This window comes from Berghia stephanieae, chromosome 4 (assembly GCF_034508935.2).
Source record: "Berghia stephanieae isolate SIO BIC M18660-M18661 chromosome 4, UCSD_Bste_1.3, whole genome shotgun sequence".
Taxonomy (NCBI): Eukaryota; Metazoa; Mollusca; class Gastropoda; order Nudibranchia; family Aeolidiidae; genus Berghia; species Berghia stephanieae.
In genome coordinates this window covers 56,858,901-56,878,900 of record NC_088363.1, presented here as the reverse complement: position 1 = coordinate 56,878,900, position 20,000 = coordinate 56,858,901, and the positions used below count along the sequence as shown (strand labels likewise).

The following is a 20,000-nucleotide window of genomic DNA, read 5'->3' as shown; positions in this document are numbered from 1 at the left end:
TACTTAAACTGTCGTCAGATCATTCATCGAGATTTGGCTGCCAGGAATTGTTTAGTCGGAAAAAATGAGGAGGTTAAAGTCGGAGATTTTGGTCTTGCCAGGTAGGTTTTAAAAGAAACTCTTTGTCTTCTTGATCTTTACGAAAAAGAGAAAAATGAAAGAAAATAATTGTGCTCAATTTTCTTTGTGCTCAGACAAAGGGATAGAAATACATATGACTCAAAATATCATATGACTTTCAATGACCAAAGTCCCGGATCTGATGATTTACCTCTCAAAGAAAAAATTACAATGTGATTCCTGTAAAGCAATGATAGGAGCTTACTTTTGTAAAAGAGCTGTCTTACTATTATTTTAAATATTTCTACAAATAAATGAAATATTGTTCTAAAATAGAATATATATTTTAAAAATAATATTTAATTCCTTTCATAACTTCTCTATTTCATTTATCTGTTTATTTGATTGCCAATTAAGCCTTTCGCATGTATAATTGGAAATGAAAATTAGAACTAGAAAATTATGTATATAGACCTGTATTTATACAGATTAAATTGGTATACAGCATTTTTGAGATTGGACACCAAACCAAACTAGATGTATTTCCGGTATATTTTAAGTTGGCTTTTCATGTAAATAATCATACTTAAAGGGTTTATTCAAGAATGTTTTCCTGGAAAAAGTATGCAAGTTTGTTTTCTACTTGTGGCAGGTATTCATATTACAAATTGTTTGTTGATAATCAAAATGTTTTTTATAAATAACTAAAGGTCCAAAGAAGATTATTAATAGACTGTGAAATATGAATGTTTAAAAAGTTGCACTAAACAGTCACAAAATGCACATAGCAAAATGATTTAAAGGGAAAACACTTTAATGGAAGTCACCACATTGTGAGCTCTATGAAATAAATGTTATTTTTAGTTACTGATAAAAGAAGAGAGAGAGATTGTGACTGGTTTTTGTATTGTTTTAGTTTATGAAACAGAAAATAAGTAGTATGTCATAGCCGTCTATAAGCCATCTGTCACTTCGGACTGTTTTTATTTGTGTTTTTTTTTTTTTGGAATATATTAGGCAGTGACAAATATTTTGTCAATGTCAACAAACAAGACAATAATGATTTTATGAAAATAATAATGATCTAATTATCATCAGTTTAATGACAAGTAATGAAAGAGAGAGATTGGCACCAAAAAAGAATAGGAAGATAAGGTTTTCAAGTTGTTTTAAAATCAATATTTTTGTAGCATTTAGCAAACAATAGCAACTTTTTGCTATCAACTACTGGATAATATGTTAGTCTATTACAAAATACTTGCCACCAGATCCAACATATCTAGCCAATTAGATTTTACTGGGTGGACAACAGGGTCAGATAATAAAACTTTGTCATTTGATTTTTTATTTAATGCTCATTCAAATGCATATCTAAGAACTATTCATAAATCAGATTTGCTCACCAACAAAAACAAATATTGACCACTATTGTTCATGCATCTTATAGGATTGTACTAAGAGACAATGAATACCACATGTCTGAGAAGTCCAAGTTCCCCTTCAAGTGGTCTCCACCAGAGGTCCTTCACTACAGGAGGTACACGAACAAATCTGATATCTGGTCTTACGGTAAGGCAGGTTTGATCTTGAAATGTGGATCGAATTGGCGAAGTGAAGATATATTTTTTTTTCATTACCATGTTTTTTAAAAATGTTTTGAAAGAGTAATAATAAAATCATATGAATCAATACTGTAATACCAAGCTGCTGCCAACTCATGTTTTGACTCACTCTCAGGTGTCCATCAGTGAGGCTATGTTTGATTATTGATCCGTAATCTGTGTGGTTCAAATCATGAATAAACCCTCGCCTAACGCGAGTATCTGGTCATTAACAGCTTTGTCTCTGTTGGAAACTTATATTATCGACTTACTGGTATCATGTGTCGTTCTTTATGTTCTGTGTTGGTTTTGGTCTAGTACCCTTTGTAAAGTGCTTTGAGCACGTTTAGTGGATATTGCGCTGTATAAAAGTAAAATAATTTTTTAAAAATAATTTAATTTTTAAATGATTTAGAGTTCAATTTGGGAAATATCATTAATATCAACTCTCACCTTTGTTCAGTATGAAAGAATGTGTTTCTTAGTATAAAAGATATTTCCTGATATTTTTTTCTCATAGCTGATTTTCTGATTTTTGCTTTTTTTTTTTCTATTCCAGGAATATAATCATCATCATCATCATCATCATCATCATCATCATCATCATCATCATCATCATCATCATCATCATCATTATTACCACTACTACCACATCATCATCATCAGCATCATTACAGTTACCACATCATGATCATCATCGTCATCAATACAGACTTGCCAACCAATACGATTTCTCACATCTTGATCTATATGCTTTGAGGTCCATAATATGATAATATGGGAATGCTGACCAAAATATGCTAAATTCAAAAAGTCAGGATTATTAACAAAAGGGGGGAATTATAATAAAGGGAAATAGTTAAAGTTTGTTATTACATATAGTCTCCAGTTTGATGTGAACCTGGGTAACGAGACAGATGATTACCAAGGGAATTACAGGTTTATCCTTTCCCCCACCAACTTGTTAATTCTACGTAATTTCAGTGGATATTAAGTTTGAAACAAGTTTGAAGTGCTTGGAGAACTAACAGATAAAGAAGAGAAATATGAGCAGTTTAAAGACAGTGTTGCTGCATCATTAGAAGAAAATGCTCCAACCACACTTAAGTTGCAGAAGAAGAAATGGATTACTCCAGAGATATTAGAACTAATGAATGAGAGAAGAAAGGCCAAAAATCAGGAAGAAAAATACAAGACTCTGAACAGGCAGATAAAAAGAAAATGCAACGAAGCTAAAGAAGACTGGATAAATGAACAATGTCACTATATAATGTCCTGCAAAGAAAAAAAATGGCAAATTCTTCCATCAGAAAATCAAAGAAGTGACAAACAAAACTAAATCAGGTGCTAAAAGTGGATGCATCAAAGACAATAGTGGAAACACCATCATGGACAAAGACTGCATTCTAAACAGATGGTCAGAATATATTGAAGAACTTTTTTTTGATAATCGAGGAGAAATGCCTATGATAAAAGAACTGGAAGGGCCTTCTATAATGAAAGATGAAGTTAGGAACGTCATGAAAAGCATGAAAAATGGAAAAGCTGCAGGACCTGATGCCATAACAATTGAAGCCTTGACTGGTTTGGGTGAATGGGGGATTGAATTCATCACAAACCTTCTAAATCAAGTGTATGACACAGGAAAAATGCCAACTGATATGAAACGATCCATTTTTATAGCATTACCAAAAAAGCCAGGGGCAGTTGATTGTGAACAACACAGAACTATTAGCCTAATGAGCCACCTCACAAAAATTCTTTTGAAGATAATTTTACTAAGAATAAGAAATAAAATACGACCTGAAATTGGGGAGATGCAATTTGGTTTTGTTGAGGACAAGGGTACCAGAAATGGAATATTCACATTATCAATGCTGATGGAAAGATGTATTGAAGTAAATAAAGATCTGTATATGTGTTTCATCGACTATTCAAAAGCCTTTGATAAAGTACAACACGAAAAACTATTCAAAATTCTATCATCCTTGGACATTGATGGTAAAGATTTAAGAATATTACGGAATTTGTACTGGGAACAAGAAGCAGCAATGCGTGTTGACAACGAGCTAAGCAGTTTTACACCTATTAGAAGAGGAGTTAGGCAGGGGTGTGTTTTGTCTCCAGATTTATTCAACCTCTATAGTGAAATGATATTAAGAGATATCGAACATAAGAAGGGGGTGTGTATTGGAGGAAAGAATGTAACAAATCTGAGGTATGCAGATGATACGGTTCTACTGGCAGAATCTGAACATGAACTACAAGAATTACTGGATGTTGTAGTCAGGAGTAGCGAAAATATGGGACTGGAACTGAATATATCTAAAACAGAATGTATGACGGTATCTAAAAATAATAACCCACCAGCCTGTGTAATAACAAGCAGAGGACAAACAATACAACAAGTTGAATGTTTCAAATATTTAGGCTTCAATGTAACATCCAATGGAAAATCAGATTGTGAAATAAAGAAAAGAATAGGTATGGCGAAGAATGCATTCAACCAGCTGCATACAATTATGAAAAACAGGAATATTAGCATGAAAACAAAAATCAAAGTCCTGGATTGCTATGTACTGTCTGTGCTGCTATATGGTTGTGAGAGCTGGACCATAAACAAGACCATGGTTAAAAGACTGGAGGCAGTGGAAATGTGGTTTTACAGAAGAATGATGAGGGTGTCATGGATGGAAAGGAAAAGAAATGAAGAAATTTTAGAAATGGCAAACAGAAAAAGATCACTGATAACAAAAATCATCAAACGCCAAATGGAATTTTTAGGACACATTATCCGCCACCCTGGTTTGGAAGTACTCGCCTTGACTGGAAAGATGAATGGAAAAAGAATAAGAGGAAGACAAAGAATAACGTATTTGAAAGGGATAAGAACTTGGACAGATGAAGCTGAGAAAGGTGGCGCTGCTTTAATAGAATTGGCAAGAGATAGATCAGCTTGGCGGAACATGACCTCCGACGTCTGCGTCAGATATGGAACTACATGAGATGAGATTAAGTTTGAAAGTTGGATAGTTGCTAATTTTGAAAATATGATTTTTAGGTTGAAAATATATGAAAACAGCCTAAATATTATAATTATTATATGATAAATCGATTTAAATGGTTGAGGTTGGTTGGCAAGTCTGAACATGAGTATAATCATTGTAATGATGAAGCATTTTTACTATAATCTCAATTACCCTCATCTAGTTCATTCTCATATGATACCAGGATGAAACAGCGAGTCATATTTGGTTGAATGTCTTATTTTCACCTATCTTTTACAGGAATTTTGTTATGGGAAATATATACATTCGGAGAGATGCCATATCAAGGTTTAAAAAATACTGAAGTCACCAAGTTAGTGGCAGTGGAAAATAGACGATTAGCCCAGCCAGATGCTGCCCCAACACCCATGTATCAAATCATGATGCGCTGTTGGGAACAGGTCAGTCTTGAATAGCATTTTGCAATGATTTTACATTTTTGAACTAATGAAAACCTTAATCTTTCTCAAATGTTTGGATTTAACGTAAACAATTAAAACTTGAAAAGTTTTAGATGATGAAAACTTTCGTTAATACTTATGTATTGTATTTGGGTTTTTTTTGGTTATTGTTATTGTTGTTTTTATTTTTACTTTTTATTTTTTACTATGCCTTTTTGTGGTTGGGATTTTTTTTTTGGTGGCTGGAGGAGGAAAGGGGGGGGGGGGGGGCCTGTTTCATTTCCTAGCTTTCATGTGGATAAAGGAATTGGTAAGAACAAATAAGGATGTCAAACAACAATAAACAATACATAGTATAGTTATCATATGATAAATGATAATGATGTGTCATCAACCCCGTCAACAGATTTACTTTTCTCATACATACTTTCCAGTTTTAAAAAAATATTTTATAAGGTTTTACGGCACTTGCAACACTTTTAGGTCAATCCAGCGCTAGTAAAAAGGGAGATGGTTGGGGGGGGGGGGGGGGGGGGGGGGGGTGGAGTTGTAGGTCGAAGTTAAAGGAAGGCAAGTTACTGGTATAAAATGCAACAGAAGGTTCCATTTGCAATCTATCAATATGCGTAATTTGACAATACCTGAAAATCGCATTCACTGGGTGGGGTTCCTGACCTCCCATAGTGGGCAGGGGGGTACATATTGTGTCTTCTATCCCCTTATGTCTGTTTCCCGACATGTTTTCTGTCTTTGTCAAATGCATAGTTATTGTTTTGGGAGATGATATTTTTTTCCTTGTAAATCATCTCTCTGTTGTGTTTTATTATATTTGTTGTTTTGAAAGTATAATAAGCATTTGAGTGTATTCCTCTTTGTTGGATTTTGTGTTTGTGTCCGGATGAGACTTATAGGTGATCTCAAACTAAGTACATTGGTGGTATGTTCTTGGAATCTACATCTGGTCCCTATTTGTTCCCAATTCCCCTATGTCTTACTTTTTCTTGGGTGCTTTAATTGTAATTCTAGAACTTTTTTCTATCACATTTTCTTACTTTTTACTGGCGCTGATATAACCTACATGTATTGCAAGTGCCGTAAAACCCTTAAAAACAAAAACAAAAAAAAAAAAAAAAAGTCTGATTCAGGCCCAAGCAAAGGATCTAGCTGTGAAGGATACTCCTAAAAACAATAACATGTCCTGACAGAGGTGTGCTTTACAAAGAAAAACAAAATAGCTCTCAAGAAAATAAAACCCCCAAAAAACTCTCTCTCTCCCCCCTCCCCCTCCAAAAGAAATAAAATAACTGTGCATTTAAATGTCTCATCAGCTAAAGATCTCCACCAAGACCAGCAAAAACTGAGCAATGTCAACCCTCTTGTTGTTGTTGTTGTCATCGTCATCGTCCTCCTCCTCCTCCTCCTCCTTCTTCTTCTTCTTCTTCTTCTTCTTCTTCTTCTTCTTCTTCTTCTTCTTCTTCTTCTTCTTCTTCTTCTTCTTCTTCTTCTTCTTCTTCTTCTTCTTCTTCTTCTTCTTCTTCTTCTTCTTCTTCTTCTTGCGGGTGGTTGGATGGGAGCATCACCCTTGAATCATATACCTATGATGTTCGCATGGGTGTACGATCCGATAGTGATGTCGTTTCTTCTTCTCTTTACTAGCCTATCCTGCTTCTTTGGTTTGTGATTGTATTTTTGACAGGGGATATTTTTTTTTCTGTAAATCTTCTGCCTGTTTGTTCTTGGTTATTTATAATTTAGCTTATATCTTTAGGTTATGATTTTGATTTACATTTGTACTATTTTTGTTAGATTGCTTGTTTTTTTGTTTCAGCGGTCTCTCATATAACCTCATTTGTGTTGGAAGAGACCTAAAGCAATAAACAAACAAACAAAAAATCTTCTTCTTCTTCTTCTTCTTCTTCTTCTTTTCTTCTTCTTCTTCTTTTCTTCTTCTTCTTTCTTCTTCTTCTTCTTCCTTTGCTTCTTTTTATATAATAATAATGATAATAATAATAATGATAATAATAATAATAATAATAATTAATAATAATAATAATAATATAATAATAATAATAATAATAATAATATATAATAATAATAATATAATAATAATAATAATAATAATAATAATAATAATAATAATAATAATAATAATAATAATAATAATTATTATTATTATTATTATTGTTATTATTATTGTTATTATTATTATTATTATTATTATTATTATTATTATTATTATTATTATTATTATTATTATTATTATTATTATTATTATTATTATTATTATTATTATTATTATTATTATTATTATTATATATATTATTAGTTAATGTTTCAAATTGTCTTTGCCTCTTTTCCTTTTTTCCAGAATTCTGAAAGCAGGCCCACCTTCACAGCTATCAAACGCGAACTGGAGTCTCTGAGTGGAAGAGGCGACTATATTCCCACAGAGCCCAGCAGCTTTTATTGAAGTATTGAAGTATAGGCGACAGCCAGTTGAAAATATTATTGTGTCATCGTTTATCATCAGAAAATTTTCAAAATTCTTTGATAGGCTTTGTCCCCTGATCTCTGGGATTCTGTCTTTGGATCCTGCTGTGAGCCTTTAGCGGACCTCAGACCCCTGGATATTTTCTTTCATTTTTTAACTTGGGCATTGGAGGCACTGAAGATACAAGTGTGATTGCTCACAGGGAAATATTAAAAGTGTATATCTGCTTTAAGAACACATTGGAAATGGGATTTTGTGTGAATAAGGTCAATATTGAAATGGTCAGGCCTCATTGCTTAAAATTATAATTATTTTTTTACTTTAATTTCATTTTTTTATTTATTTATTTATTTTTATTGTTGGCCAAGCAATTTGTCCTTTTTGGCATTTTTAGGTAAAAGAATTGGGGTATAGTCTTTCTCGCTTTAATTTATTTTTATTTTCAAGCTTCAAGAGTGATAAAACAAACCAAAGATTAATTGATGTGAAATTGAAATTGATAAAACAGCATACTATGAATGTTGGATACAGAAAATTAGATACATCTAAAGCCAAGGTTAGTGTAGTAAAGTAGACCTTCAGAGCCAATAGGCCTATGAAGCCAGTCTATCCCCGCTTCTATAGTGTGAAACAGACAGTAGCAATCGCTCGCTACCCTTTAGATGAGTCGCTAGTCTATTGCTGAGTATTTCTGCCAGATGTAACAGATCTAGCCACCCAAAACTGCTAGATGGAACTGGAGGGGGGGGGGGGGGGTGTCAGAAAAAATGTTGACTGCACCAAGATTGATATCAGTCCCTTTGCATGGTTAGCGAGTGCTCTACCAACTGAGCTTTAGAGACCCCCCCATAAAGTGAGTAGTTTTCTGTTATTTTTAATAACTTTTATTTTTGGTTCTCTTTTAATGTCATGTATCTTCTCAGAGACAAGAAAGGATATTTTTTAAAAGGTTATTATTATCTTTTGACAGCTATTCTTAAACTTGAATTGCAATTTAATTTATTACATGGAATTTATTTTAGATTTTCTATGTTGATAATTTAGAATGATAAATATATATTCTGCTTTATAAGGAATAGTGTTTTTTTTTTTTATTATTTGATTCTAGAAGATAAAACCCTTCGTTTTAAGTTGAAAATATATGACCTGTCGTCTCAAAACGATGTGAATGAGTTATAAGCTTGAATAATAAAATTTGAAACAAAATAAATGCCTCCATTGAGGAGAGTGATTTTTGTTTCAGGAGCTTCAAAAATTGTAATCTAATTCTCGTTATTTTGACATAAAACACAATTTTATTTCAACTTTGTTTGAAGCTAAAGTAATGTTATTCTATCTATGTATTCATTTTTAAAAACCAAGCTGACGTTGATAGGGCATATAATTAGAACTTTAAAATAAAATTACATTTAACATTTATAGTTTCACAATCAAAAGGGTGATATAATTCAATGATTCCCATTGTCAAAATACTACATTACCTCATTGAATATATATTATCTCCCTCAGTGCTTTAGGCTGTGTAAATATATTTCCTTGTATGCTTTGGTAATGATGATTTTCCTTGTATGAAAAGTATTAATAGGTTATCTATTGTCATTGACTTGGAATTTGTTAATGCATGACTTTCGAATGATCGTTCCCCTAGTTAGCACAAAGTCAGTCTCTGCGATCTGTTAAAAAACCAGGGTATTGTGTGAATGACTCTGAAATTTGTTTCAAACAAACTTTAATGTGTGACTCACTGCCTCAAACTGGTCTTATTTCATTGTGAACATTGTGCTAAAGTAGAATTTATTACAAAAAGTATGAAGTTGTTTTTATTTGTTAATAATAAAAAGAAAAGTAATGGAACAAAGATGAATGTAACAGCTTCGAAAAAGACAAAATAACAAACACGGAACATATTGGGCTCATGAAGGGGTTTGAGCCAGAAACATTCCTTATTTGGCATTTTGTTTTCTTCCAAAGCTTATATATTCAATTTTATTCATTAATTTTTATAGACCACAGCTTTTAGAAGCTTAGTATCGCTTTGACTTGTGTTAAGTTCAATGCTTTATTGGGGAGAACAAAAATCTATTAAAAAAACAAAGATTAATGTGTTGTTTTTTTTTTTTTTTTGGTAAGATTCTAAATTGAATTGATCTTTTTGTGTTTACTTCATGCTTCATAGTACCATACTGAGGTGGTGAGTTACATAATGATATTTAATGAAACCGTTGCCCTCCTTTTTACAAGGTCCTTTTTGTATCCCTTTCTCATCTAAGCTATATCGAGTCGACAAGGCTATCAAAAGTAATGTACAAAAATGAATAGAACAGCTTCGTGGGTGGGATCTTTTGACCTCCCATGGTGGGCAGGAGGTCCCCTGATATCTGTTTTCTGAGTTGCTGTCTTTGTCTTGGAATGGGTTTGCTTGGTTTTGTCTTGGCTCTTGCTGGGGTCTTTGGCCAAGAGGGCAACAGTTTAAATGTTAAGTATTGGTTTGGAGAGATTTTTTTTTTCCTCATAAATTATATCTGTTATGTTTTGTTATGTTTTATGTTTGGACGTATTCTGTAAATGTTCGAGTATATTCATCTTAGTAGGACCCTATGGGGTATCTGGATAAGACTTTTAGGTGATCTCAAACTAAGTACATAGATTGTATGCTCTTGGAATATACATCTGTTCCCTTATTGAACCAATTCCTCTTTGTCTTACTTTTTCTTGGGTGATTAGATTGTAAGTCTAGAATTTTTTATCCCATTTTTTCCTCTTCTTTCTGGCACTGATGTGACCTGAATGTGTCACAAGCTCTGTAAAACCCTTAAAAACAAACATCTTCAAAAAAGATAATATACGAAACATAGTCACAATGTTTTGTGTTTAGTATTTTGTTCTTTGTTTTAAAGATGTTCAATTCATTTTTGTTAGATTCATTTTTACAGTCCACAGCTTCTAGCCGCTTAATGTTCACTTTAAGGCTATATTGCAAAGTGCAAGTTTTGCTTGAATCAACTGGTGCTATCTTGTATCTCCAGCATTGTAACTGGCTATATAAAGCAACTCTGCTATTCTACCCCCATTTTTTTAGTTAATAGGTGAGTGTTTTGTTTTCTTTTTCCTTTTTGAAACAAAAAATTATCTTGTAAGAAAACAGAAGTTAACTCTTTTATGTACTGTCATTAACCACATTTTTTCAAGTCGAAAATTTTGTCTTTCATCTGTCTTTGATCCTATAAATTTTCAGGTTATACGCAATTACTGATCTCGTTAAAAAGTGATGCGCAGTGGTTCTTTGTGTTTTACATTATTCTAGTTGTACTTATATTTTAAAGTGCTTAAGAATTTTCTTTGTGTATTGCAATCAAAATGGATAAATTCTGTCTTTCTCATCACAACTGTCATCAATGTTTTAATCTTGCAGGATTATTTTTATTTTTTTTTTTTTTTGTCTCGTGGCTTTTCAGAAGTTTTTCATATATAAACATTCTAGTGCATTGAAAACCCTCAACTTGAGCAGTATGGGATCTTAAATCATTAGCTGTCCTATAATTAAACAGATCCTCATCTTGATATGTCTTGCTAAGAGAATTATAGATTGTATACAACAGTGCTATCTGATGTTTTTAAAAATTCTTTAGTCTATGCCCTCAAGTCTTGGTTGCTAGAAAAAGATTTCTGTCATGCAGAATAAATGGTGTTGTTATCACAGAGAAGGTAAATATGTTTATTTTTAACTCAAAACTTTCTGTAAAGTGACTCATTCCTGTCTTTCAAGCATTTTTTGAAATGTGAATAGCTAAATGTTTTCTTTGGGCTGATTATTTTAAGAAAGTTGTGGTAGGGTGGACTTAATGTTATCAGGCGCTGTATGCTTCACATTTTGTTTTTTCATGTCATTCTGTTTTAGATTGATCTTCATATCTTGGATTTCCATAATTTTAGCCATCCAGTGAATACGTTGAAATCTTCAATGATTTTTACCTTGTGCTAGATCAGCTGCCTTAACTTTTAAGGAATGGGTTGTCAATCTCCTTGCCAAACTATTTGCTTTAATCTGTCAGCAAGGATTGCTTCCACTTCTTCATCTTTCTTTGTCATTTTCAACGTCAGATTGAATGTTCTTTTATTTTCTCTAACTTCATTATTGTGTCCTTGTTTTGAGCAATCCTCTGTACGGTTGATTTTCTGATACCAAAGTTACCAAATTGTAATGTAACAGTTTCATGTAACACTCGCACCAGGAAGAGAATTTCTCAGCGTGAAATCACTTTTGCTAGGGATATTGTCATTTTGGTTAGAATGAATTACAATGTTTGTTAATATTTATTAAGATAGGCTACTGAAACTAATGAGTCAGAAAGTTTGTTCAAACAGCCTTTTGCCTGTGTGGACCGAGCTCTGGAATTTGTGAGATTGATGAGGATGATGACATTTTAGTCATCGTCCATTTAATTTTATTTCATAATCTTTGATACCTAAGGAATAATCATGATATGAATCTCACAAAAAGATTTGAGATATGGAACTTTAATCAAATAAATATATAAATTACCTGGCAGTGGTTTCATTAAATATTTCAATATTTAAAGTTTTATGGAAAAGGATTTTTCAAACCGATTTTGTGTTTAGTCCTACTTGTCTTTACGCAATTGTAAATTATTTCAAATGAATATTTTAATTAAACTGAGTTGTATTTGATGATAGGACCATTTAATATTGCATGATTTTTGTTTGGAATCAAACTTGAGGCTCCCCGGTTTTCGAGTCTTTCATGATAAAGTGTCATATTTATTGTTATGTTAGTAATGATTATTACTATGTATATGGAGTCAATTTAATTTTAATCCATGTAATTATAGGATGTATTTAAAATTTACATAAATTTAAAAAATGATAAATATTCCATCTCTACACACAGCATGGAGGTATCAAAATTAACTTTACATTACCAATGTTGTTGGAACTTAAACAGTGGCCAGATAAGCGACCACTGCGCTTTAACAAGTTCCTAAACGCACATATTTTAGAACAACATTCCTTTACTCGTTCATCGATTCTGCTATTGTTTGGAACTATTCCAACAATGAGGTTATTGTTTCATGTATTAAATTAATGTTCTTATCCTTAAGCATTGGTTTTATGGTTTTGAGGTGGACTGCTGTTAGACTTTCTTTTTGAAACAAAAGATATCTATCTTGATTTTGCAAAGGCACAGACAAATATATTGTTATGTTGCACAATGCTTTGGGCTTGGGCCAAATTAGGACTGACAGGTGCATTTACCATACTTTAAAATAATGCTTTTCTTCAATGGAGTATATGACATAATATTTTTCTTCAAAGGAGTATATGACATAAATTATGCTGTGGCATCAACTATAATAGCTCATTTGGATCGAGATAAAGCTTCATGGCTGTGGATAGACAAAACTTCATATGAATTTCGAGTTGTATGTTTAATTGGTTTATAATAATTTATATCACGGAGATCAAGCCTGTATATATTGTTTCTAATGTCTGTTTTTTTTTTTTTTTTGTTGTTGTTTTTTTTCTTTTTGATCATTCCAGGGATGAACTACTCCTGTCATTGACATTTTTAAAATTTGAAGGGTGACCTCTTTTTTAAACAAATGTTGTGCAATTAATGATTTGATATAATATTGGTAACCATTCTGTCACAGTTTTAATGAGATATTCTAATGTAGTTTCTTGAAATATTATTTTTTTTTCCTTTTCTTTGTAGATACTAAACTAAGTCACTGCTTAAATAAAAAAAAACATACCAGGAGTAATGGTGATAAAATTGCCAGAAAATGGCAATTATCATATTTGCATCTTCAATTCGTTTTTGGAGTAGAGTTTAATTTTATAGGAGTTGTTTGAAGGAAGAATAATAGTGGATCACATTTAAATATATATTTATTTGTAGATACTAAACTAAGTCACTGCTTAAATAAAAAAAAACATACCAGGAGTAATGGTGATAAAATTGCCAGAAAATGGCAATTATCATATTTGCATCTTCAATTCGTTTTTGGAGTAGAGTTTAATTTTATAGGAGTTGTTTGAAGGAAGAATAATAGTGGATCACATTTAAATATATATTTATTTCTGTAGTTGGAAATATGAAACACTTTTCTAAATCAAGCTAATGCAGTGTATGCATCCAGGTAGGGGTTCCTGACCTCCTATAGTGGGCAGGGAGGCACTTACTGTGTATTCTATCCCCCTATATCTGTTTTCCAACATGCTTTCTGTCTTTGTCTTGGGATGAGATTACTTAGTTTTGTCCAGGCCATGGCTGGGTACCCTAGCTGGGAGGGAAACAGTCAAATGTATAATTAGAGTTTTGGGAGATGATTTTTTTTTTTTGCCTTGTAAATCATCTCTCTGTTATGCACTGTATTGTTTTGTTTACATATTTTATATGATGTGTAAACATTTGAGTGTGTTCCTCTTAGTGGGGGCCTTTGCTTGTGTCTGGATGAGACTTTTAGGTGATCTCAAACTAAGTACTTTGATTGTGTGCTCTTGAAACCTACATCTTCTTCCTATTTGAACCAATTCCCCTTTGTCTTATCTTTTCTTGGGTGCTTTAATTATAGTAATTCTAGAACTCTTTACTATCCCATTTTCTTTCTTTTTACTGAGACTGATTTGACCTAAATGTGTTGTAAGCGCCGTAAAACCCTTACAATCAAACAAGCAAGCAAACAGCAGCGTATGCATCCATTTATCTATGAGGTGCCTGCAGTCCTAGACCCGTGTTTTGTCTTTTTATACCAGATAGCATAATATAACATACAAACAATATGACAATCGCAATGAGCCTGTTATCTGTTTTACAATGGAAATGTTCCAAAGTGGCAATTATGTTTCTTATTCACCTATATCATCATGACAACTAGATACAATTACCTGTCTCTGTTCAAATTTTAAAATATATACCCCTTGAATCACATTAACCAACAACTTCATTGAATTACAGGTTTACTTACATAAAGCATAATCTAGAACATAATAACTTGTCTTCTGTTTCAAAAGTGCTGATTTCACTACAAATGTTGTTAAAAACTGTGCAGCATCTTAACATAAAAGTAACCTAACTGTCGAGTCCCAACCATGTCTCATTTGTTATTGAATCAAACTCTTGTTTGATTGTTTATTTTAAAAATGTAGTTTTGCTAGTTATAAAGAGTGTCAAGAAAATAGGTCTTAAATTTTGGCAAAATTGAATGTGATTTTAAAAGATGGGAAAATGATGTATTAAACATTACCGGACAAAGCAGGAAGATAGATAAAAGAAAAAAATAATCCTCAAGAAAAAATATAAAATAGCCTGCCTTGCCTGAAGATTGAGCGAGTAATCAGTAGGTAGAAGGTGTGATCCCCAGTTGCAGGATGATTTTTTTTTTTCTTTTCTTTTTCTTTCTGCTTTTTCTGGTACTCTATCATAACAAGTTTTCAAATTTTTATCTACACCATTGTCCACTCTTCAATTTTTCATGTTGATATTTTTATAAAATATGAAAATTTACATTCGAAAGTTGAAATGAAATATAAAATTTAGGTGGTATATTTTAACCTTTCATTTTTGTCTTTTTGCTTTTAGTCTTACTCGGAGTGAGCAAGTGAAGATTAGAATAGTTTATTTATTTGATTATTTTTAATCACAGGGCAAGTATAGTCAGTACCACATGGAAGAAAGTAATCAAGTCAGAGTTTACAATCATCTTTGTCTTTCTCTTTGTTTTACTCAATTACAAATGTCTTAGTTGTGCTTTTACCCCTTGGTTCAAACCTACAGTATATTGATGAGTGACCAGTTTGAACACCATCACATTGTTTTTAAAGTATTTTAAAATGATAATACATAAAAACAGTAATCACAGTTTTAAAAATTAATACATATTTTTGTTTGTTCTTGAAATGTTGATTTTTATGCTAAAAGTAAAAAAAATCTTTAGAGTTTTTGTTCATTGCTCATGCTTGTTTGTTGATGGCTACTTTCTTTTGCCTTTGCAAATCACACAAAAGAAAGACACGCACAGTTTTTGCTCTTGTGTCATAATTTTTTTTTCTAAAGCAACTATAATTTAAAGCAACTAATATTTCCTCTCTATTTTTTTCACTATCATTTTTACTGTTTTCTTTGTCTTTATTTTCTGAATATTTTGAGTTAGAATTTACAATCATCTCTGGCTTTCTCTTTGTTTTACTCAGTTGCAAAATGTCAAAATTGTGCTTTCACCCCAAGCTTCAAACCTACAGTTTATTGATGTGACCAATTCAAAGACCACCGCATTGATTTTATAAAAGATTATACATAAAATCGGTAATACAGACTTTTTTTTGTTATTGAAATTTTAATTTTTATTCTAAAAGAAAACAAAAAACAAATTGAATTTTTGTTTATTGCCCATGCGTGTTAGTACCTTCTATTGCCTTTGCAAGTCACGCTAAAGAAAGACTCGCACAGTTTTTACTTTCTTTTTGTCATTATTTTTTCTTCATATAAAATGTTAATCAAGCAACTAATGTGTCCTCTCTATTATTTTTATTTTCAATTTACTTCATTCTTTGTCTTAATATTTTGAATATTTTAAGTATTGCAAGACAACCACGCATTTATACTCGTTTAATTACTGTTCTGCTCTGGAAACAACTATTCCATTACAAATTATCCTTTTTGAAGAAAAAAATCATGTGAAAGCATTCATATAAAATACAGTTATTATTTGTTAAATGTACATTTAAAAAACATTATATTTTAAGAAAATGTCTTCCTATTTACAGTTCTATTTTTAACATTTGATTATCATTACGCATAACATTACTTAAGATGATTTCATTGATCATCACTTTTTTGTGTATTAAGTTTTATGGTTCTCTATTGTTATCTTCATTTTATTTTGAATTGAAATTAGATTAAATAACATTCCTCCACTTCACATACCATTATACCGGGTGGGGTTCCCGACCTCCCGTGGTGGGCAGGGAGGTACTTGTTGTGTCTTCTATCCCTCTGTATCTGTTTTCCAATTGCTTTCTGACTTTGTCTTGGAATGAGATTACTTAGTTTTGTCCTGACCCTGGCTGGAGTCCTGGTCTGGGAGGGAAACAGTGGAATGTATAGTTTTGGTAGATGATATTTTTTTGTCTTGTAAATCATCTCTCTGTTTTGTACTGGTTTTTATCTAAATATATGATTTGTAAACATTTGAATGTATTCCTCTTAGTGGGAACTTGTGCTGGTGTCTGGGTGAGACTTTTAGGTAAAATCAAATTAAGTACACTGATAGTGTGCATTTGGAATCTACATCTGTTCCCTATTTGTCCCATTCCCCTTTGTCTTACTTTTTCCTCAAGTCCTTTTAAATGTCCATCTAGAATATATTTACTATCTAATTTTCTTCATTTTTACTGGTGCTCATATGACCTAAATGTCTTGCAAGCGCCATAAAACCCTTAATCACAAACGAACAAACATACCATTATAAATATAATCATTTGACAAAAGTGTCTGATCACCACGTTGATATGTTTAATAACTCATTCCATTCAATCACACTCATTTTCTATGAAACTGTTGTTAATTGTATTCACGAATTGTCAAAATTGATCAAAATTTCCATATTATTATATTTCAGCTCAGGGGTTGTATAGCCCAATTGGTAAAACTCCCAAATGACAAACAGTATAGATCCAAGGTCTAGTTCAGATTTTTGCTGACCTCTTTACCCAGTGGTATAGATCCAAGGTCCAGTTAATATTATCGCTGATTCCATTGTCCGTTCAGCAGGGATCTTGTAGCTGAGTTTGATAGATCTGACAGAAATTACTTTATGACAGGTTAGCCTTGTGTCCAAATGGTTTCGAGTAACTGAATAGACTGCAGCTCCATAGGCTTTATGGCTTTTTAAACAATCGTTTCATTCCTTCCTATCTACTGTTTTCAGTCATATGCATTTTTGTCTCTTTTTGTTCAAATTTCTAATGTCACCACCAACCAAAGTCCTCATTATTTATTTATGTAATTATTTTCCTTTGAATTAGAGCGTTACTAGGATAAATATAGTTTTTTCTTTCTTTCTATTTTCTTTTCTTTTAAAAAAAAAAAAAAATAGGTGTCAGGCACGTGCCATAATGGTAGCATTGAGTAGTTTGTGTGTGTGTGTGTGTGTGTGTGTGTGTGTGTGTGTGTGTATGTGTATGTGTGTGATTTCTGAGAGTATGCTTTAGTGTATATGTGTATATCTGTAATGAGTGTATATGTGTATTTATGAGCGAATGAGTGAATATGAATGTATGTCAGCTCGTGCATGTGTTGTCTCTGTGTATGTTTGTTTGTGTGTATGTGTGTGTGTGTGTGTGTTGCGCGTGGATGTAAGATGATTCATTGAATAAATATTTGATTTTCACACATTATATTTCATCTAGGTTTGTTGACCTCCTCATGTACATAGTATAGTATTAGGCGAAGTCAAATCCTGCAAACTATTCTGTCCCCTAATGTATCTACCAATATTCTCATAGATTTCTGTCTGTAAGGGGTTCCCGACCTCTGTAGTAATTCTATCTCTGCCGGCGCCCTGTTTCCTTTTGTCTGTTTTATGGCTGTCTCTATTTCTTGGCAGGTTATGTTTCATTTCAATGGAATACCCCATGTCTTCTATTATTGCCTCCTCCTCCTCCTCTGGGTTGGGTTTGTTCAATTTATCCTGAAAGTGAGCTCTCGTTTTAATAACTTTATTTTTTCAATTTGAAGCAATAACCGATCTCTCTGTCAAATTATTGTATGTAATCTAAGTTATTGATAAATTAAATTATTTGTAATCTTTTCAGAATAGATATTACCAAAGATTCTGTGCTGTATCTTAATGGGGCATTTACGCGGTTTCATACTGTGGTTGGGGTTTCTGACTTCCCATAGTGGGCAGGGAGGCATGTACTGTGTCTTCTATCCCACTGTATCTTTCATCCAACATGCTTTCTGTTTTTGTATTGGGATGAGATTACTTGGTTTGGTCCTAGCCTTGGCCGGATACCCTAGCTGGGAAGGAGACAGTCAAATGTATATTTTTAGAGTATTAGGAGATGGATATTTTTTTGTCTTTTACATCATCTCTCTGCAATGCACTGTATTATGTTTTTCTTTACACACAGTCACACACACACACACACACACACACACACACACACACACACACACATATATATATATATATATATATATATATATATATATATATATATATATATATATATATATATATATATATACACATTTGAATGTATTCCTCTTCTTAGTTGGGACCTGTGCTTTTGTCTGGATGAGACTTTTAGGTGATCTCACACTAAGTACTTTGATAGCATCCTCTTGAAATCTACATGTTTCCTATTAGGACCAATTCCTCTTTGTCTTACCTTTTGTTGGGTGCTTTAATTGTAATTCTAGAACTTTTTACTGACCCATTTTCTTCCTTTTTTACTGGCGCTGATATGACCTTAATGTGTTGCAAGCGCTGTACAGCCCTTAAAAACAAAACAAAACAAAACAGCAGTTTCAGACTAGGCAATTTGGTACATCACTTTTACTTTTAATTTACTTCTGTTCCTTATTGATATATAATTTATGAGTTTATTTTAAAATGTTTAAATTTATTTTGTAATGAACTGACACTTTTAACGAACCCGTGTGTCTGATAAAATGATTAAAAAATATTTATTTTAAAACATACAATCATCATCATCATCAAGTGCCAGGCCTGTTGCAGACATCGGCGATCATGTCCCTCCAACCATATCTGTCCTCAGATCTTCTCAATAGCTCGATTCCTGTTCCTCCTCCACCAGTCCATCCGTTCAGATTGTCAATGTAATCTATCCTCTGTCTCCCTCTTCTTTTCTTCCCAGCAACTTTACCCATAAGTACAATCTTTTCAGTTCCGTTTTTTCTGTAAATATGTCCGAGAAATTTTAACTCTCTTTTTCTGATGGTGTTTACCAAAGTTGGTCGTACTCCAATTTCTTTTAATACTTCCTCGTTTTTAATTTTATCTTTCCATGAGATTCTAAGAATGCGTCTATAAAACCAAATTTCGGCTGCAGTTATTCTATGTTCATATTCTTTGTTAATCTTCCAACACTCGCTGCCATAAAGAAGCACGGAGTGTTGTTGCCATCTCAATGTTGTGGTTGTTCATGATTTGCTTTAATTGATTATATGTGTTCTTTGCTAAAGCAATTCTTCTTTTAATTTCATGGGTGGATCTACCATCAGATGTAATAATGTATCCCAAATATGTAAAACTTTCAACTCTCCTGATCTCTTCGTTTTGATAGGTTAATTTGCAGGGTGGTTTAACATATTTCTGCTCAAAACCATACGTTCTGTTTTTTTCACATT

General features: G+C 32.4%; 1 protein-coding gene across 1 annotated transcript in view; it reads left to right on the top strand.

Annotated features, from left to right (window-relative positions):
• The window catches only part of LOC144970879 (tyrosine-protein kinase TXK-like), a 39,325-nt gene extending 29,880 nt beyond the window's left edge, over positions 1-9,445 (top strand). Inside the window, exons 16-19 of the mRNA XM_078911014.1 lie at positions 1-101; positions 1,508-1,629; positions 4,949-5,109; positions 7,478-9,445. The exon at positions 1-101 is cut by the window's left edge and continues 18 nt beyond it. Coding sequence (XP_078767140.1) covers positions 1-101; positions 1,508-1,629; positions 4,949-5,109; positions 7,478-7,579 — 486 coding nt within the window. The 3' untranslated portion in view covers positions 7,580-9,445. The remainder of the gene's footprint in view (positions 102-1,507; positions 1,630-4,948; positions 5,110-7,477) is intronic.
• Positions 9,446-20,000: the final 10,555 nt, after the last annotated feature.